The sequence below is a fragment of the Coptis chinensis genome, chromosome 3 (assembly GCF_015680905.1).
Source record: "Coptis chinensis isolate HL-2020 chromosome 3, ASM1568090v1, whole genome shotgun sequence".
NCBI lineage: Eukaryota > Viridiplantae > Streptophyta > Magnoliopsida > Ranunculales > Ranunculaceae > Coptis > Coptis chinensis.
In genome coordinates, this window is record NC_141458.1 from 61,560,310 (window position 1) to 61,581,239 (window position 20,930).

Below are 20,930 nucleotides of genomic sequence, written 5' to 3' on the forward strand. Positions count from 1 at the left end.
TGGAAGGCGGTGAGAAAACTCATTTGGTTACCCACCCAAATTTGATTGTTGAGGCTTTGGAAAAGAAGATTTTGCCAATGACTTTCAACATAGGAAACCGATATTTGACTTTCAATACTTCCGATGTGGCCCTCCTTACCGGTCTATCCACAGAGCCACCACCTCAGTGGTTTTACAAAATGGACGTGTTTGACCCTTCTGATTTTCGTCTAAGGTATTTTCAGCCAGAGGGAAGACGCTCGACTCCACTTGGGGACGTTATGCTGACCGAGTTTACGGCAGCAAGGAAAAAAGCTAAGGGAGTTTCTGTACGTAGCGATCCGAACACTTGTGACGACATCCACCGACTTAACCGTTTGTTTGTGCTCGGGGCTTTCCTCTTGCCAAGTGGCTCGAAGGGAGTTGATGTCAAACATATTGATATTGCAGCTGATTTGACGAACTTTGACAAATTCCTTTAGGGGTATCTGATCATTGAAGGCATTCGCGATAGTGTTGAGGTTCTACATACAGATATGGAGAAGCACTTTCAGGTTCAACCTAAAAAGCCATTTACCCACACCCTATATGGGTGTCCACTAGCATTCGAGTGTTGGGTTGTCCTTTATGTGCCCACTTTGAATGTCCACTGGGTGGATGGGGGAGATATTCCCCTGGTTTCAAAGTTGGGTGGGTTTCCCTGGGAAAACCACCCGTGGGAACACTTAGGAGACCAAATTAAACAACCCCAGGAAACTGAATGTGCTGGGTAAGTTACATATTCCTCCAACGGTGCAAGCAGAGGGAGTCTACAGAAAGGCACTAAAGGTTTTTAAGTCTTGCTACTTTGGATTTGATGGATGGCTTTTCTGTTATTTTTATTGCTGTATTGGTGCTGAATTTCATGGTTTGTTACAGCAAGAACCTGATGATAAGAAGCTTCTTTCTTTGGACATTTTCTGTGAACAAAAGAAGCAGAATGAGGTTAATTTTTACATGTTGCACTTTTTATTGATATTGAGAATTTCATTACTGACAAAGCTTGTCATCTGTGATCTCGTAATTGCAGGTCGTAGCCCAGGTTGTAAAGTTGGTCTTAGAGCAATCTCATTATACTGGAGTGGTCATGTGGAGCAACGAACTATGGTAATGTGTACTGCGATGTATCTTCATATTGCCACAATATAGTTATGAGTAAACCTAATGTTTTGTGCTCCTGTACTGGTAGAATTTAAATCGAGTGCCTGCTAAGGAAGTGAGGAAGGTGCCTACTAAAACAGGAATAAATTTGGTCCTGGATGATGAAGAAAATGTGGTGATTTTATGTGTTATTGAATGTATTTTATTATGGCTCTGTTACTATTTGCACTACAAAAATGCAAGATGAATAAAATTTTCCCTTGGATTCAGCCCTTGCAGGAATTACTGTAACGTCGTGCAAAAAGAAGAAAATGTTCTGTAGAAGATCGACAACCATTGGTAATTAATTATGTACTCTTGTACTCCAGCCCATCCCTTAAATGTTTTTTTGGAATCAGATATAGTGTCTTGGTAAACTTATATGTACTTTCATATTTGTAGTTAATTAAAGGAAGCGGGCCTTGTGCTAAAAGAAGGGGTGATGATGAGAATAGTAGTGATAATGATTTTGTTCAGCCTCCAAAGAGGAGGGCAATAGTACCTTGTGAGAATAAAGCAACTAAGAGCGGAAAATAGACAAAGCCACCAACCAAAAACCACAACAAACCTTCAACTAAGAATAGTCCCAAAGAAAAGTTTATTCCAATAAGCAAGCAGTGGGAGAACCAATATTGTAGCGAGCAGATTGGGGGGAACAGTCGTTAAAATTCTGACGCGATAGTGGCAGAGGCACAGTTCACGATTATGCAAACAGTGAATGAAATTAATAGTACATCCGATCCTCTGCTACAGCATTTTGATGATTTATCTCAACAAAATGGGGAGGAAAATGCTTGTGTAAATGCAGCTGAAGTTGTAAATGTATGTGACTCTTTTAGTCAAAGTTTAGATAGAAGCAAACTTTTATTTAGCATTCACAATATGAAGGATATATTCTTAACAAATTATGCATCCTCTACGTATTGCAACAGAGTGAAAGGAGTAAAGAGGATATCGCTTTAGAACCGAATGACCCTCCAAGGGAGTCAAATCAGGTGTTTACCATGTTTGTGATTATGGTTATGTACAACATGCGATTTAAGTGACCCACGCTTATTATTGGTTTATAATCTTAGGTTGTTGTTCAGAAGGAGATGGGGGACTTTGTTCGCCGACCAATTGCACTTAGATTGGCGGTTCAGAATTGGGTACCAAAGGAATCTAAACAAATATTAGAATTGTCAATTTTAGGAACCGAGGCCACAATAGACAACCTGGATGGCGGTTTTCAATTGGAGGGTCTTCAGGAACTAATTGGTTATCTGTCTATTTCGCAACGAGCACGTTGCCATTTCGGCCACTCGCAGCCTGAGATGACCCTGAACTACTGGACTCTTTGAATGAAAATTTTCAGAAAGTGTTTCGCACTCACTACGATCAGCGGGTGTTTGCAATTGATGGGGCGGCCAACAGTCCCGCACTTGCTGAGTACCGTGGGGAACTTCAAGATGTGGTCGACAATATAGTGGAACATGACTTCATGACTTAGGCAGATGGCGCGCATATGCTATTACAGGATCCGGCTGTACACCCACCTAAAGATGCAGCAAGTTTTGACCCTGAAATACTGGACTCTTTGAGGAATGAAAATTTTGAGAAAGAGTTACGTGATCAGCGTGTGTTTGCAAATGATGGGGCAGTCAACACTCCCGCACTTGCTGAGTACCATGGGGAGCTTAACTTCATGACATTGGCAGATGGTGTGAATATGCTCTTACAGAATCCGGACGATATTGTACACCCACCCGCAGATGCAAAAAATTTTGAAATTGAGGATACAACCATTGAAGAAGATTTGGACGTTAACACAACTGGTGGAAAAGTGGTTTGTGCATTGTTCTGAACACCTTTATCTTAAGTTACAAGTATTTTTTGCAAGAGTTAACATTGCAGGGTGCGTCTGTTAAACATTGTAATCTACAGTTGCCAATCTCGATATAAAATTTGCCTGCAGGAGTTGAATTGAGCATTTTCTAGATTCAAAACAAAGTATAAATGAAGTAAGTTCTACAAATAAATGAAGGTTAGATATCGAAATTAAAAAATAGCAAAGTATAAACATTATTCGGTTGATTAAAGGTCAGGTATGAACATTCATTGTTCATAGTTCAATGGTATGAACAATGAATGTTCATAGTCTAAATAGGTATGAACATTCATTGTTCATACTCCACTAGGTATATGAACTATGAATGTTCATAGCCCAACAAGAGTAGGTGTAAGAACACTGAAGGTTCAAAGCCCAACAAGAGTATGAACATTCATTGTTCATAGTCTAGAAAGAGGTATCAGAATTTACCTGATAATCAATTTCCCTATCAAACAAAAGGTCTTCTACTAGAGAACCAGCTATTTGGAAATTGTCACCATCTCCCCATGCGATTGTGCTTCAAAAACCCCAAGAAATTTGCATCAGTAAAAAATGCTATTTGATGTCATTTTAAACTTGTAAAACACTTACAGTTTTCCTAGATTTACCTGGTGTCCTCAATTTTGAAGAAAGTGTCGATAATTTGTCTATGGCTTTCTTCTAATCCATGATAGTAGGGACTTTGCTTAGGGTCTAGCAGTGGCCCACTGTCAATATCTCTGACTTGCTTCCCCTTATCAAGAATTTCTTTGCTAGTGTCAAGGTTCATTACTTTTTTGAGTGGCTTCATCTTCCCTTCTTTGTTGAAATTGGGGTCCATCTGCTAAGTTTTCCTATCTCTATTGTTCTTCACTTTCCTGGCTATGGAAGTCATTTTAATTTCTATCTCAGCTTATTTCTCCGCGTCATTTCTCTATTCTTTTTCTTTCTCCTTGGGTATAAGTGACAGAGGAATACTGATGGAAAATGATTTAGACTCATTTGGCACCATTTCTGCATCCTCATTCCGTACATGATGCTTTATCAGTTTGAGGTTGCGCTTCTTCCTTATCCCCCTCTTGCTGGTCCTTCTTTTTCAACTCTTCCTTGAACTTTTCATTTTCTTCTTTGCACAACAGAAGTTCTTGTTCGAGTGTGTTGAGCTTTTTTTTTCAACTTTTCCTTCAACTTTCCATTTTCTTCTTTGCACAAAAGAAGTTCTTGTTCATGTTTGTTGACCTTCTCCCTCAACTCTTCCTTGAACTTTTCATTTTCTTCTTTGCACAACAGAAGTTCTTGTCCGAGTGTGTTGACCTTCTTTTTCAACTCTTCCTTCAACTTTCCATTTTCTTCTATGCACAAAAGAAGTTCTTGTTCATGTGTGTTGACCTTCTCCCTCAACTTTTCCTTGAACTTTTCATTTTCTTCTTGGCACAACAGAAGGTCTTGTTCGAGTGTGTTGACCTTCTTTTTCAACTCTTCTTTCAACTTTTCATTTTCTTCTTTGCACAAAAGAAGTTCTTGTTCAAGTGTGTTGACCTTCTCCCTCAACTCTTCCTTCAATTGTTCATTTTCTTCTTTGCACAACAGAAGGTCTTGTTCAAGTGTGTTGACCTTCTCTCTCAAAATTTGGTTCTCTAGTCTTATTGACATGGCCTCTTCATCTTCTTCAGTCGTAGGCTAGACAATCATTTCTTGATCAGAGGGTACAACGTCACTGGATATGTTTTGCAGCAATGTTATTTCCTCATCTGTTATAGCTTCCGCATCAACAATTACCTGATAAAGTTCAGGATCAACAATCAGTGTTTTAAATTTGGACCATGAACAATCAATGTTCATACTCTTATTGGACTATGAACATTCAGTGGTCTTGCCTATTTGGGGGTATGAACACTGATTGTCATAGCCAATGGAGTATGAACAATGATTGTTCATAGCCAGTTTAGTGGTATGAACAATATTTGTTCATAACTACTTTTGGATATTAATAATACTAATACTATAGTATATTTATACACTAATACTATAGTGTGTATTTATACACTTCATATAAGTTGAAATCTACCTGATCAGAGGGTACAACATCACTGGATATGTTCTGCAGCAATACTATTACCTCATCTGTTATAGCTTCGGCATCAACAATTACCTGATAAAGTTCAACATCAACAATTAGTGTTTGAAATTTGGACCATGAACAATCAATGTTCGTACTCATATTGGACTATGAACATTCAGTGTCATGCCTATTTGGGGGTATGAACAATGATTGTTCATTGCCAGTTTAGTGGTAAGAACAATATTTGTTCATAACTACTTTTGGATATTAATAATACTAATACTATAGTATATTTATACACTAATACTATAGTGTGTATTTATATACTTCATATAGGTTGAAATCTATCTGATCAGAGGGTACAACGCCACTAGATATGTTCAGCAGCAATGTTCTTTCCTCATCTGTTATAGCTTCAGCATCAACAATTAGTGTTTGAAATTTGGACCAAGAATAATTAATGTTCATACTCTTATTGGACTATGAACATTCAGTGGTCATGCCTATTTGGGGGTATGAACAATGAGCATGATACAAATCAACTAAATGTTCATGCCTATTTGTCACATTCCACAACTCTAAATCTTTCCCACATAACTTTCACAAAATCTACTTTATTTTTCTTTGTGTTTTCTAGGTCTGTGTTTTGGAGTGGGCTAGAGAGACGATAGTGAGAGAAAAAAAGTGGGTTTGGGGGATGGGCATGGATAGACAGAGGGGAGGATGACACGAATGAAGCAATTTTTTGGGTAACTTTTGAATAGCGACCTTAAAAGTTCGCTACGCTCACGGATTAAAATCACTCAAAACTCAATTCCCATGTTTAAATAGCCCACAAACCCAATTTTTAAATTTTAGTAAACCTTACGGACAAAATAAGTTGGCTCGACCATTTTTATTTTTGCTCTTTTATTTTTTTAAATCCAACTTTTACCCTTTCTTGTTAATAAACAAAATTACGGATGAGAAAACCAACAGACGACATGTTTGCAAACAGACTGTATATCTCCTCAAGTCATAAGATTTCACTCTCGAACGAAAGAAAAGTAAACATGTGTTAGAATATTTTGTTTCCTAGTGCCTACTTTCTTAGAAGAAACAAAGAGTAGCATAATAAGTGCATATCAACCATTCTCTACAGCTACAACTTCCACCTTTGATTCTTCGAACAACCAACTCAGTTACTCATTTTGTATTTACTACTTCCTAGTCCATTAACATGTTTCAATATCCATGGCCAAAAGAAAAACTTGAGCAATAAACTCTAGGTACTTCAAGCCCGCATTGCATGACCCAACTTGCAACATCACGACTCTTTTTCATCACTCTAATTCTCTTGAGCCTGCAACCCTTAATTTACACTAATACAGTCTCAAAGATTACACTCCATTTTCGTGTGGTTTATGATGTAACTAATAACTAGATCTGTATTCAATCTTGTCCATAATATTAATTTATTTTTCTTAACAATATTTGATAATCAAAACAGATTTTGATATTATGAACAATCTCCTAAAAAACAGGTTTGTTAGTTTGTTACCGTGTTTCGATATTATGATAATCAAAACAGATTTTGAGTCTTTGATATGATAATCAACCGATCGACCAAACTCTAGAACAATTGGACTCTGAACAATGATTGTTCATAGTCATCAGCTATGAACATTCTTTGTTCATATCGCAATTAGACTATGAACAGTGATTGTTCATAGTTCGGTAGCATAGCTACAAACAATGAGTGTTCTGTGTTCGTAGTCCATACTGTACTATGAACAATCAATGTTCATAGTCATGAGCTATGAATATTTTTGTTCATACCACAATTGGACTATGAACAATGATTGTTCATAGTCATAAGTTATGAACATTAATTGTTCATAGCTCTAATAGGGATGGACACTCTTTGTTCATACTCTAGTAGGTATTAGTAGGTATGAACAATCATTGCTCATACTTTACAATAAGTATGAACAATGAGTGTTCATACTCCAATAGGTATGAACAATGAGCTTGCATGTTTTGTATATGAACAATGATTGTTCATACTATATATACTGGGTTAGGGGTATACTTGACCTTTCATCTACCCGATCGGTTTTTTATTTCGCATCAAGGGTATACTTGACCTTTCATCTACCGGTCCTTAAGAGTGATTATGAAAAAAGCTTGGGTTTAGGAGTGATTATTTCACTTGATATGAAAAAAGATTTCACACTCATGCTGCTTTTAAAAGCGACATCAAAAAGTTAAAACGCTCACGGATGATAAAGAATGACTTCGTGGTCCACGAGTTGCAGAATGTCAATGTTATGTTCATTGTTCTTCTTATAAGTCCAACCTATCATGCTTGCTTTGTTCACTAAATAACACTCTCACCGAAATAATAATGGATCTGCATTAATAACTAAAGGCATTCAACTATATGTAACACTCTTAAATTCCGTCTATTCAAGTATCATCCACATTTGAGTTACTCAAAATACCTTTTGCACATATTACATATTTACATTACAAAATGCAAACTTCTAGCAGAGACAATCTGCTTAACAAATTGCACACTGAGACAATGCCCTACAACTTCAACCCTCTCCGCCTCTTGCACAGCCAGAAGTTTGTCATAGGCCTCCTTGGCAACCTCCAGCTCTTTCTTATACAGGTCGGAGATAGTTGCCATCTCCCTCAGCTTCTTGTACATGGCCAAAACCTGACAAACCACAAAATAAGTCAGATCGGAAAGATACTTTCAAAACATAAAGAAAACAAACTCAGATCGGAAGGACACTCACAAAGCGTGTTCATCCCTATTGGAGCTATGAACAATGAATGTTCATAGCTCATGACTATGACCAATCATTGTTCATAGTCCAATTATGATATGAACAAAGAATATTCATAGCTTATGACTATAAACATGGATTGTTCATAGTACGTATAGTATAGTATAAACCTTGGTCCTACCGATCCACGTCTTTCAAAAATGGGTTCAAAAATTATCCTAACACAAATTAGGGCCAACATGTTGAGAACACATATTATGGTGCACAAACTATCAAACTTACTAAGATCCACGCTAGAAACCAACCTGCAATCACATCTATACAATTGGTTCAAGGTGTTCAAGTGTGCTAACTAATACTACGCAGCACAGATCGTCAAACAACAATTCAGTCAAAACAAAAGCCATCAAATGCATACTTCAAGATGACTTAAACAAGTAATTTAAATATTTTTACTTACAAAATTGGTCAGATACTGAGGCCCCCAGGTTATCTAGGGAAAACGACCTCAGTATCCCCATCAAAAATAATATTGTATCAGTATGAAGAACAAACAGCTGTTTAAATATTGTTCAATACATCCCAACAACAAGACAATCACAAAGCACAAGACGTTCAGAAATAGTTCACACAAAGAGAGTATCCACATTCAAAGGGTCCAGATCACCGCCCTCTACAACACCAAAACTGGTAGCCTGATCAACAACAACTTCAGAAACATCCAAATCAGAAACAACAGAAGGAACAGCTGGAGCAGCCGGTGGCACAATGACTTGGTCAGATGGCATATTAGATGGTCTACTAGCACCAACACCAGCATCTGCAGCAGACATTGTGGCAGTCCCATTTTCAATAGCCATCTTAAGGCGATAATACTTGTCCAACACCTCATAATAATCATTCAACAGCAAGTACTCTTTGCCACTCTCCACCGTGTCCACCAAGTCGTTGTATGCAGTCCCAGCTCGTTCAGCAACGGAGCATAGCCTCTTACACTCAGCGACTCATTGCTGAACCTCCAGCTTTGCAGAGTCCAGAGCGGGTTGCAACAGAGCCACTTTACCACCAAGCTGTTGCACTAGTTTCCTTAGCCCTGCAACTTCCGTTCTCTCCACTTGTTGTTCAGCCACCAGCTTGCTATAAGCTTGTTTGCTGTCATCCAACTCCTTCTTATAACGGTCGGAGATAGACACCATATCTTTCAGCTTCCTATACATCGCCAGAACCTAGCAAACAAGATAACAAATATAGACATTAAAAACGGAACAAAATCAACAAAACCCAAAAGGAGCAAGCTTAGAATGGAAGAATACTCACAAAGCACAATGACTTTTCCATCTCCACAAAGTTCACGTCCAGGCCCTTACCATCCAGCTTGCGCCTATCCCCAGCAAGCGCAATACTATCCAACAATGCCGCACCAACCAAAGGGGACTTGAAGCTACAGTCACCATTCATAACAAACTTCGCCAACAAACTGTAAGGGTCCACATAAGTAACCAGTCTACCAAGAAAATCACTATCACTCTTCTTACTTAGGTCCATACTTCCTGACCCCTTGCCCTGCTCAGTAACAGGCTCAGCCTCACCAACTTTCTCCTTTCCTCAGGCCTCAACCACCCCAACATCAGCAGCCACTTCAATAAGGCTCATCCTTGGCAGAGGAGACCGATCTGGAGACGAACGACCTACAATAGCACAAGGTCGGTCTCCATACTCAGTTCGGACCTTCTTAGCCCCCTCCGACTCAACCCCTTCGGAATTCCTTTTCAGATTAGGCTTCCGAAATGAAGTGGGAGCATCACCCTCCCAATACAGCACTGCCACCCGCAACACCACCAGCACCTCTAGCACCCGCATCTCCAGAGGAAAAGCAGTTAGATGCAGAACGATTTGCACCACCAGAGGAGAAGCGGTTGGACGAAAAGCGCCCTCTGTCCCCCAGCTCAGAATGTTGGGACGCCAACCGATTTGCATCACCCAAATCAGAACATGGGGCTAGCAAACGATTTGCGTCACCCAACTCAGAACATTGAGATGACAGCCGATTTGTGTCGCTCAACTCAGAACGTTGAGATGACAGCCAATTTGCGTCACCCAACTCAGAACGTTGAAATGACAGCCGATTTGCGTCACCCTGCTCAGAGCGTCTGGATGGTGTCACTCCTCCAACCATCGTGACCTCCCCACTAAACATCCTAGCTCCATTAGAACGGCTGCCGCTAGCACCTCCACTCCTTTTCTTTCCAGGAAGAGGTACTTTCTTGTGACTCTCCCTATCCATGGCAGATTTTGAGCTAGAATCAGAAAGTTCAACCACCACCTTGCTAGTCCTTGCCTTCTGCTATAGCCTCTTATGGTTGATTTTCTTCCCTCCACGCCTCTTAAAGAAATGTGCAACTTCCCCCAACAAAGCCTGCTTATCCTCCAAACTCAAAGAAGCAAACCTATCAATCACATCATTCTTCGTACGAGAATGGATAGAAATCTCTACAAAAACAAACCCAAATAAATCAGAACGTCCAAATTACAATTTAAAACACATACATTACGACCTACAACCAACGACCTACCACGAGGTTGTCCAACACGTTTATCAATCTCCAAACCAGGAGGACAATATCTACCCGCAGCCAACAACGACCTACGACTCCAATCCTCTTTGCTCACACCCACAATAACAGGAGACTTCCCCTTAAAAAGATGAAAACTAAAGTTCATAGCACCCGACTTCCTAAAAACAAAGTGCTCAATCACATCGTTGAGACAGATGTTGTAACCCATGTCATTCAACAAGTCCAACACATGGAGAATCTTCCAACTGTTCCCCACGAGTTGACAGGGGCCTTCCTCAAAAAGTTCAAACCTCCATAGTAAGACGGAAAAGGGCAACCTCATCCCAGCCTTCAACTGCCCATAACAAACAACTACTCCTCCACACCAAGGAACATAATCGTTAGTATACAATTTTTTTTCCCAGCCAGATCGTACATGACCAGGTCAGATTTCACCCAACCAAACTCCCTCCTCAAAGCGGTATAATAATTCACCGACTTAAGCTTCCTCTCATCTACCGTCTCCAACGAGGAAGACAACGAAGCCTCATCACCACTACGAACCCTCTCCTCAACTTCTTCACTTACAGTTCTCTCTCTCCATTCATCAACTTCAACCTCACCACTCAAACTATCACTAGTCATAGACATTGCACAATCAAAGAAAGAAAGAAAGCTCAAAGTTTTAAAGTTGAAAGATTTAACCCGATTCGGGAAGGGCGAGAGTTTTTTCTTCTTTCTTTCTCTTTTTTCTTCTCTTTTCTTTCACTCTGGTTTATTTTTCCTAAAAGTGAACAAACAAAAAAACTTCTACAAGTCAAAAACCCCTCAACTGCCCAAACACCTCGAGACAATCAAAACGTTTTGTGTTCCCAAAACTTAAATCATTACTTGCCCCCAAATTGTTGTAACTACGGGGGCCCACGAATCTAGCCCAACAGTTCCCGCACATTCCCCAAAACCTAAATTCAAAGCAAAACAGCTGTCAGACACGTGCCTTCAAACTTTACTTTTTAAACCGTTCTTATCACACGTAACCGCTGTCCACAGAACGGATAAAAAAAGGGGTTGTGTAAGTACCCTCCGTTCTACACTCCAGAGCACGTGTCCTCAAGACAGGACGTCTTCCCTCAGCTCGTCCCACAGCATCAGATCTTATGAACGACCCAACACCCAGGTCATTTCCAGCAGCAGTTATAACCATTCATGGAAAGATATCAACTAGCGCAATCCTGGAGCTCAGTCAACGCAGCAATCAAGGAGTCATTTACTTTGTAACATCAAAGTAATGGCAAATCATCAAGATAGCATACAAGGTGGATCTGCAATCTATAATGGTGCAAGCACACAACTATAAGTAGAGAGAGATGAACTACGTAAGGCTTGATTCAAGTTGACCCCGAGAAACTTGATACGTAGGCAACTCTTATCCTAAGAAGAATGCAGCCATTCTCTATCTAACAAATCATCAGGTCGTAGTCCCAAAATAACCAACATCTACAAACCCCATCGGCTAATCGAGCCCAATGAAAACACTATTTGAAACGTTCTGGTTATATTACATGATCATATTAAAATTCAAATTATTGTGATCATATCTTAAATCGACAATGTCAAAAGAAAGTCTAAATGGGCTAGCGTTAATATCTATTGAAAATTAATTTTTAAATAAAATTAACTTTGAAAGCTTCATTACAGTTTTCTATCGTCCATCACTTTGAATTGTTTGCTATAGAAACATTGAAATGTATGAATGATTAAGTCATTTGAAATTGGTCGACCTACTAACAACAGACGTTAGAGTTTTCAGTTGGAACAACAGGATCATATGGTACAGTTTCAAGGACAAGGAGAAGCTATCAAAATCTACAATTCCAACAATTGGCATTCAGTCCATTCTAACATCACACCCTTCTAACATTTATGTCAGACTTCCTCGAAACTCATTTTGTCCCAACTCAGTATAACTTGTAATTGATATAAGGGACTGTTGATATATATCTATATTTTTATTGCGGGAACAAAAATTAGATGTTGTAATAGAACACCATGCAGGAAGAAGCAATGTTTCTTATAGAACAACGTACTTACTGTACACGACATTATGTATACCATGTTTTACTCAAATAGAGAAGTAATGGTTTTTGTGTGTTTTTGTGTTAACTAGCCGATAAGATTGAAATTAACAATTAGACCGGCATGAACAGTGTTTAGGTATGGAACTATACCTTCAACCTGAGATCGGGTTTGATGGAGAAGTGGCTGCACTCTTCCTTTGGAGAAGAGTTGCCTACGTATCAAGTCTTTTGCTAGACTCAAATCAAGCCAATCATAGTTCCTTAGAGATTAAAGATTGAGCCCTTTGTGGAAAGATGGAGCTTCCCTTTATAGGCGTCAAGCTGTCTCCTCCCTTTCTAGATCGTGCATTTATGAAGTAAAGACACGGAGACCATTACGAGTAAAGTCTCTCATTAATAATGTTGTGGATTTAGCACCCAGTATTAGCACTTATAGGTCGTGGTGCCGACCTGTGATTGGAATCTAGACACGTGGTCTGCCACGAGTGGTTAAGAGTGGAGGGTACTGACAAACAGGATACGTTCCACATAGGCCAACATAATATCCATATAATCCATTATGTGTACCATTCTCTAGTAGGTAGAGAGATGCAAAGGTTCTTGTGTTAATTAGGCAGTTAGATTTAAATTTCAAATTAGAGCACCCCGAATTGGATACATCCCTGATATAACAACATAACTTTCCTATAAGACATTAAGTATGCCATCATCTAGGCTTTAAAGAGAATCATCGGTTTTAGTGTTAAATAGGTTGTTAGATTCAAATATCAAATTAGAGCTTCCCGAACACGACCCATTCCTCTGATGACAACATAGCTACCAGATAGGCAGTTATGTACGAGTAATGCTACACCGACCCACTTATTTGACCTACTATTTCAACTTACTGACGTGTCAAAAGAGGTGGCATCTCCACATCAGCGCCCACAATTTTTAGACTATTTTATTTTTAGTTATAAAACTAGTCCCACAAAAATGAAAAATCTTCCCACGTCCCACGATTTTTTCCTAAAAATAAAGGAAACAAATAGAAAAATGATAACCCTCTTTCTTCTCTGTCTCTTCTTCTTCTTCTACCAAAAGGAAAATACAAAACGACTTTACGTCAGAAATCTCGAACTGCTCGTCATCATAACAGTAAGGTAAATAATCTTAAACTTTTCTTGTTTTTAAGGAATGGATAGATTTAGTCAAGATGAAAATGAGGATGTAATAGATGTTGACGAGTATACTGATGAAGATGAGGTTGAGGTTATACCAGATGATGATGAGGATATAGAGAATGTATTTGTTCAAGAAGAAAATAAATTGGAGTTGAATGTCAGAATGATTTTTGATAATGTTGCTGATTTATTTGAGTACTATTTGAAATATGGCAATGAAAATGGCTTTCCAGTTAAGAAAAGATCCTCAAGGACTGACGATAATAGGGAGGTTCGATGGGTGTCTTTTGCATGCTCTCGGTCAGGCAAAATAGAGAGCACATCAAGAAATGCTTTCAAATTGCATCCAACCACCAAAACTGAATGCAATGTAAGGCTTAGGGCTGCTTTATGCCCCAATGGGAAGTGGTGCGTGACATCGGTTGCGTTTGATCATAATCACGCGTGCTAAGCCCGGAAAAATCAATGATTTTACAAGAAGAACCGTGGCTTGAAACCGTCTATAAAAAGAAGGCTTGAACTAAATGATATGTCGAGTATTAAACCTAGCAACAATTATCGCACCTTTGTTACAGAAGAGGGTGGTCATGAGAAGGTGCCATTTTTAGAGAAAGATTGTCGCAATCATCTTGACAAAGTAAGACGATTAAGACTCGGTAATGGAGATGGTGCGGCAGTTGAAAACTACTTCGCAAAAATGCAAACTAGCAACTCAAATTTGTTTTCTCTGATGGATTTAGATAGAATTGATGGCAGGATAAAGAATATATTTTGGGCTGATGCAAGGAGTAGAGTGACATATGAAGAGTTTGGCAATGCCATCACTTTTGACATGACATACTTAACAAATAAGTATGACATGCCTTTTGCCCCTTTCGTTGGTGTGAACCATCATGTACAGTCAATGTTATTGGGGTGTGCTTTGATTTTGAAGTAGGATACTGTTACATTTTCTTAGGTTTTTCGGACTTGGCTACAATGTATGGGTGGTCGTGCTCCTAATGCAATAATAACTAATCAAGACAGAGCTATGCAAAATGCTATTGGGAGTGTCTTCCTGATCACACGACATTGGTGGTGTTTATGGCATATAATGAAAAAATTGCCTGAAAAGTTAAAGCCTCATAAAGAGTACGAGTCTATCAAGTTTGCAATGCAACATGCAGTCTATGAGTTTGTGACTATTGATGATTTTGAAGAAAGTTGGAAGACATTTATTGAGAAATTTGATCTTAAAAAAAATGATTGGTTGAATGGGTTGTATGAGGAGAAAACTCGCTGGGTTCCTGTGTTTGTAAAGGATACTTTTTGGGCAGGGATGTCAACTACTCAAAGAAGTGAGAGCATGAATTCATTCTTTGATGGGTATGTAAACTCCAAGACTACCCTGAAACAGTTTGTCGAGCAGTATGAAAATGCACTACGAAGCAAGGTAAAGAAAGAAAACTAAGCAGATTTTATCTCATTCAACTCCCGAGTCCCTTGCATTACTCATTATAGGATAGATAAGCAGTTTCAAGATAGTTACACAACTGCAAAGTTTAAGGAGTTTTAGACAGAGCTAACAAGTAAGATTTACTGTGACATGTAAAGGATTGGATCGGCAAACCACTTTTACTATTTCGTTAAACTTAAATGACCTGGATATTAAGTGCAATTGTCATTTGTTTGTGTTTAGAGGAATCCTATGTAGACATGCTCTTACAGTCTTGATTCACAAAAAAGTGCAAAAGGTGCCTGAAAAATACATTCTTAGGCGATGGAGGAAAGATGTAAGGAGGAAACACACAAAGGTTAAAATCAGTTACTTTGATTGGCTGCAAAACCCCGAAAATGAACGGTATGACAGTATGTGCAAAGTATTTTATGAAATTGCAGACTTGGCAACTCATAATGAAGCTAAGACGAGATTGGTTGTTGATCGGATTAAGTCATTATGCAAGGAACTGAATGAAGATGAAGGAGCATGGGGAAGTAGTTTGCCAAATTCATTACCAGGCATCGAACGTCATGATAGATCATCAAGTCATGACATTATTCCTATATGTAAGCAAAATGGAATTGTTCAGAGTCCATTGGCAGTTCGTAGTAATATAGGTTTACCGCCTTTTAAAAGGAAAGAGTCTAAGGGGGAACAAGTTGTTAGAAAGAAAAAGGAACAAGAGAAGAAAGTGATAGAAAAAGAGAAAGAGGTCAGTGCTGGAAGTGTCTTTGGTAACCTAAACTCCGATAAGGTAGCAAGCAACTGACTAACAGAAATCTTAATTACTCAGTTGTCATTTATTGCACTTAATATATTTTATTCAAACTAATACTTATGTGCATATAACTTATTGTACTATTATTGTAGGATTCAACTGGTGGATTAGAAGTTATCGAGCTTGGTGGGACACAAGAAAGTATTACAATGAAGGTTCGTAGCTTACTTTGCTCTCGGTTATTCTTTAAATAAATACTACTTCATATTCTACAAATTTTCTATTGAGCTTTGATGTTTTTGTGTCGTGATTTTGTTTCTTGTGCAAATGCTAATTTTTGAACATTTACAAATGTAGGACCATGGAAGAAATGCCCCTCATGCCAGTCATCCTTACAATTCGATTGATGTCGGCTTTCCTCTTCATTTGCAGGTTATTAGTTATTATCTTTTCATATAATATTATTTGTCAATGTCTCTTCCTTAAATATCTTATAAATATATAGGACACTAGAGGAACCTTTCCTTTTCGTCATGGCAGCCATCTGAATAACTATATTGGTGCCGACTTTCATCTTCATGTCCAAGTGTGTACTTTTGCCCTGTTCTCTGTCCTATTTTCTTATAATGTAGATGTCTTATACTAAGAATTTTACAATTGCAAGAGAATGGAGATAATTTTCCTCATGCCTATCCTCCAAATAATTTTTTGGGTATCAACTTTCCACTTCAAATTCTGATAACTTATTTTTCTATTTTTATATTGCAAATAAGTTACCCCCCTTTTACTACTGCAAACTTACAAACATCATTAGTGTCACAGAGTTACCATTACCCTTTTTTGGAGTGGGGGTGTGATATGCCATTTAGTAGACATGATATGCCTTAGAAGGTGGATGAAGACATGCGATGATCATTAATGTGTTATCTATTTTTTGTATAAATCACTTACGGTTGTACCACTGACGATGAGGGCACCGAAGACTCACGGGACAAGACAAAAATCTTCCATTTGTGAGAAAATTTCAGATTTTTGCTTGCTACTCCTGGCATCAAGGGTTCCCCAATGCCGATATTCCCGCGTTGGCAAAGTGTGTGCAAACATAAACATCAAGCATTCAAAAGGTTGCCAACTACTAATAGATTCAATGGCTAATGCTTCTTGACTTGGAGGGTCTTGATGTGGTCCTTTGCCTTAGTTATACGGTGGAGATTCTATTACAAGTCAATTATTGGCTGTGATGTATGTGTAGAGGATCAGTTGGTTTTGGTTATTCAAAACAATACATCTATCAATGCAAAATGCTTAACCAATATAAATTGACACAAAAAGATAAACAATTCATGTTTTGAAAGAAGTTTGCATCTAAGATGCAAGTTCTGATAACACAATCTATTAGTAGTTGTGGCCACTAAGCCACAGCTAATCTAAGGCAAGATCCACACATAGGTGCTTAGATACTTGGGGGGCATACAGGCAGAAGTAGAGCTTGAGGTGATCAGTAGCTAAATTTAAAGTCAGTACTCATTTTCTTCCTTGAAAGGTAAAAGAATTTTATATAAAAAGTGGGATAACTAGATCCAAACAAACTAAGCAATCTCAAAAACAGCAGGGAGGGGACGAGTGCTTAAGTTATGTGGAGTTCGTCTATATCATTCTTCCAAAGACCAAAACATAACTTTTTACTTCATCTTTGCCTCAGTAAATAGCGTAAGACAATTTACCCATGGGTCATACTTTCGAAACTCAAGCTTCTCTGTCATCTTCTGTGGATTCTTACGCTCCACATAAAAAAATCCAATCCCTGCCGCAGAGACAAGCCTAATGAATGTTGAATCACCCTTGGCCATCCCCATTGAAACTCCTAAATAGTGAAGCTGAGCTAAATCTGCAAAATCAAACTAGATGAGGATGAATTTAGTTTGTCTGATGATGAGAAGTCGAAATTGGAAGCATCTGAAACAAACTAGACGCTGCACCAGCTTTGTGCCTTAAACAAATAATGTGTAAAGAAAGAAAGAAAAAAAAAAAAAGGAGAGCAGAATTCAACAATTTATTTGAATCATCACTAGTAACAATTTGTGGGTTTTGGGTTGATGAAAAACTCACATCTCCCTGCGCCATTTTTCAAGGGTTTTTTAATATCTTAGCTTTATTGAAGATTTTGTATGATGAGCGATCGATACGCCATATAAATATTTCCTACTTAAGATTCCTTCAATAAGATCTTCGGTTTTGAATCTGTTTGGCGAGAAGAAGAATAGACGAGGGGATTTAATTTTTAGTTTGGTTTCTTTTTTTGGTTTTTTAGCCAAAAAAAATCGCAGGAAGATTTCATGGGACTTTGTAATTCTCACATTTGGCTGACGTGGGCTAAAACCTAATTAGACACATAAGTGGGTTGAAATAGTAGGTCATATTAAGTATGTCCATCTAGCATTACTGATTATGTACGCCATACTCAAGGTGGTCGAGATAAGGATCGGTTGTTGAGTTAATTAGGCGGTTAGATTCAAATTCAAAAATATAATATAAAACCTCAACACGACCTTTTTTTTCTATTATGACACCATAGCTGCCCGGTAGGCCATTATTTACGCCATACCCTAGTCTGTAGCGAGAAACATCGGTTTTAGAGTTAATTAGGCGGTCAGGTTCAAATTTGAAATTTTAGCACCCTCAACACAACACCTTCTTCTTATATAACAAGATAGAACTTCTAGAGTTAATTAAGCGGTCAGGTCCAATGGTTTGGTGCGCCATCCCGCCAAACCACAACAGCATAGTGTATACAGTTAGCGGGTTAGCGTTTCCCAACCCAATGGTTATTTTCACAACCGCCCGATGCATATGGCGTATAAGGATTTTTTTTTGGGACTCTCCAAATACGCCATTCTCACACACCGGGCGTGTGGGGAAAAAAAATAAAAAAAGGATATTTTTTGGACTTTCCAGCCGCCATTCTCAAAGGCGTGGGGAAAAATATAAATTCTATCCGCCCACCTTTGTGTGGCGTGTGGCTTAGATTTCTTCTACCCACTACTCATATTGGTGTGTAGACTTGACGCTATCTTGTTAAAACTGGCGCTATATATAAGTAAACTATACCGATAGTGTTGGCGGGTTAGCGTTTTGACGCACCATTAGATCAAAATTTCCGTGATATTTGGTGTTTTGCCGCACCATTATTTGAGAAGCATCGGTTTTAGTGTTAAGTAGGCAGTTAAATTCAACCGTAGATTCAAATATCAAATGAGAGCTTCTGAACGCATACAGGGAATCGATAGGACACGATAAGTTTACTATAAGACGGTATGTATGCCATACTCTGGTAAAAAATGGTTGAGTTAAATATTAAATGCAGAAAACTTATAGGCATTGAGAGAATATTAAAGGTCCGAATATTAAACCAGAAAACTCCACACTTGAAATTAAACCCACTCGAAAGAACAACAATGGGCTGCTCTACTTCAAATGGAAAGAACAACAACAACAGCATCCAAACCAATAACACCAACAAGGACATGCCAGCAAATATTTGTGAAGAAATTGTCAAACGTGCTCCACTTCCTTTTCTAAAAAAAGCCAAGTTAGTATCCCAAAAATGGGCAGTCTTTACAAGTTCAAGTTCCTTCACCAAGGAGCATGCGTTGATGACGGGATCTTTTCTTGGTTACGTCATAAATACGGCAGACAAAAGGGAAACGGCGATAACTTTTGCTTCAAGCATTGCAAACAACCTACCAATTCCATTTCCAAGTTTGGACTCCATACCATATGGTATATCGGTCATTGCCTCGCCAATGGAAGGTATTGTTCTCTTGAACACACCTTACGAAAGATACCAACAGTTTTACATATGCAAACCAACGACTAGAAACGTTCATCGCCTAAATAATCCTAGGAACAAATTCTACACTAAAAGTGTGGGCATAGTGGTGAATTCTATGGAACCTTTGCGATTCAAAATAGTTAGGATTTCAATACCGAGGTACAATTACGTCCGCCTTCCCCGAGACAACAACGAGGAGATTATGTATCTATTATCATGTTGAATTATTTGATTCCCCAAGTTGACAAATGGAAAAGGTTGGACGACCTAGAGTTGTCTGTTAATAATCATGAACAAATTAACCCGAAGGTCGGAGTTGTTTGCAAATGGAATTCTGCATTGGTCTCTTTGGCATGCGAGGAATATTGGTTTTAACATTAAGCCGGGAGCAATGGACAAGGATTAGGCTATCGGAGACTGAACATCCATTTGAAACTTACAAAAGCCGTTTCTCTATGATGGCTCCAGTAGGCTGTTATGTTTTCCTTGTGGCCATGGGCAACACCTTTACTCAAAAAATATTTGAAACTGGGTTTTGCAGCGATGCGAGAACAACCCGATGGAGTGAACCCGGGAGGTTTATATTGTATGATAGTTTCCGCCATACAAATTTTGTCGACCTACTGCCATCAGACATTGGAGTTTTCAGTTGGAACAACAAGATCATATGGTACAATTTCATGGAGAATAAGGTCCTACCAGACCAAATAATCCCATCAAGTGGTATTTAGTCCATTTTCCCATTCCTGTCAAACTTTGCCAAAACCCAATTTAACTAGTCGTTTATATATGTAATTATTTATTTCCTGTTAGCCAGTATGTTTTAATAGACTGGGTACTTATATATCAAGAGCAGGAAGTACTGCATTGTGTTATGGTTTTGTTAAATTATTACTTATTAAACATGGTATGTCCTTTCCTCAATGGTTAAATGCACGACAACATAACTATGTATGAAGACAACACAGTGTATCTCTAATACATAATCTGGAAACACCTTTATTTGTACTTGTCCCTTTGTTGAGTTCTTCTTGTTTTTCTACGAACTTTTGTAATTATGTGTAAGTTTCCCATTATGTTTAAGCTGAATTCACGTTTCTTGAATCATTGCCCATTATCATTTCACAGTTAAACTACATCAATTACAGTTAAAATACATCCAAAATGTTCACTCATTTCAACTTATGCTATCAGTAGATCCATTCTGATTCAATTGGCAAACCTTAAAAGACTTAACGCATAAGTCTTTGAAATATCC

The 20,930-nt window shown here is 38.4% G+C and overlaps 1 protein-coding gene across 1 annotated transcript; it reads left to right on the plus strand.

Annotated features, from left to right (window-relative positions):
- Positions 1 to 14,171: 14,171 nt before the first annotated feature.
- LOC147510294 (protein FAR-RED IMPAIRED RESPONSE 1-like) lies at positions 14,172 to 16,517 on the plus strand. Its single transcript, XM_086598076.1, has 6 exons — positions 14,172 to 14,537; positions 14,601 to 15,074; positions 15,295 to 15,876; positions 15,993 to 16,055; positions 16,198 to 16,272; positions 16,473 to 16,517. Exons 1-6 carry the CDS (start codon positions 14,172 to 14,174, stop codon positions 16,515 to 16,517), a joined length of 1,605 nt encoding a protein of 534 aa, XP_086454202.1.
- Positions 16,518 to 20,930: the final 4,413 nt, after the last annotated feature.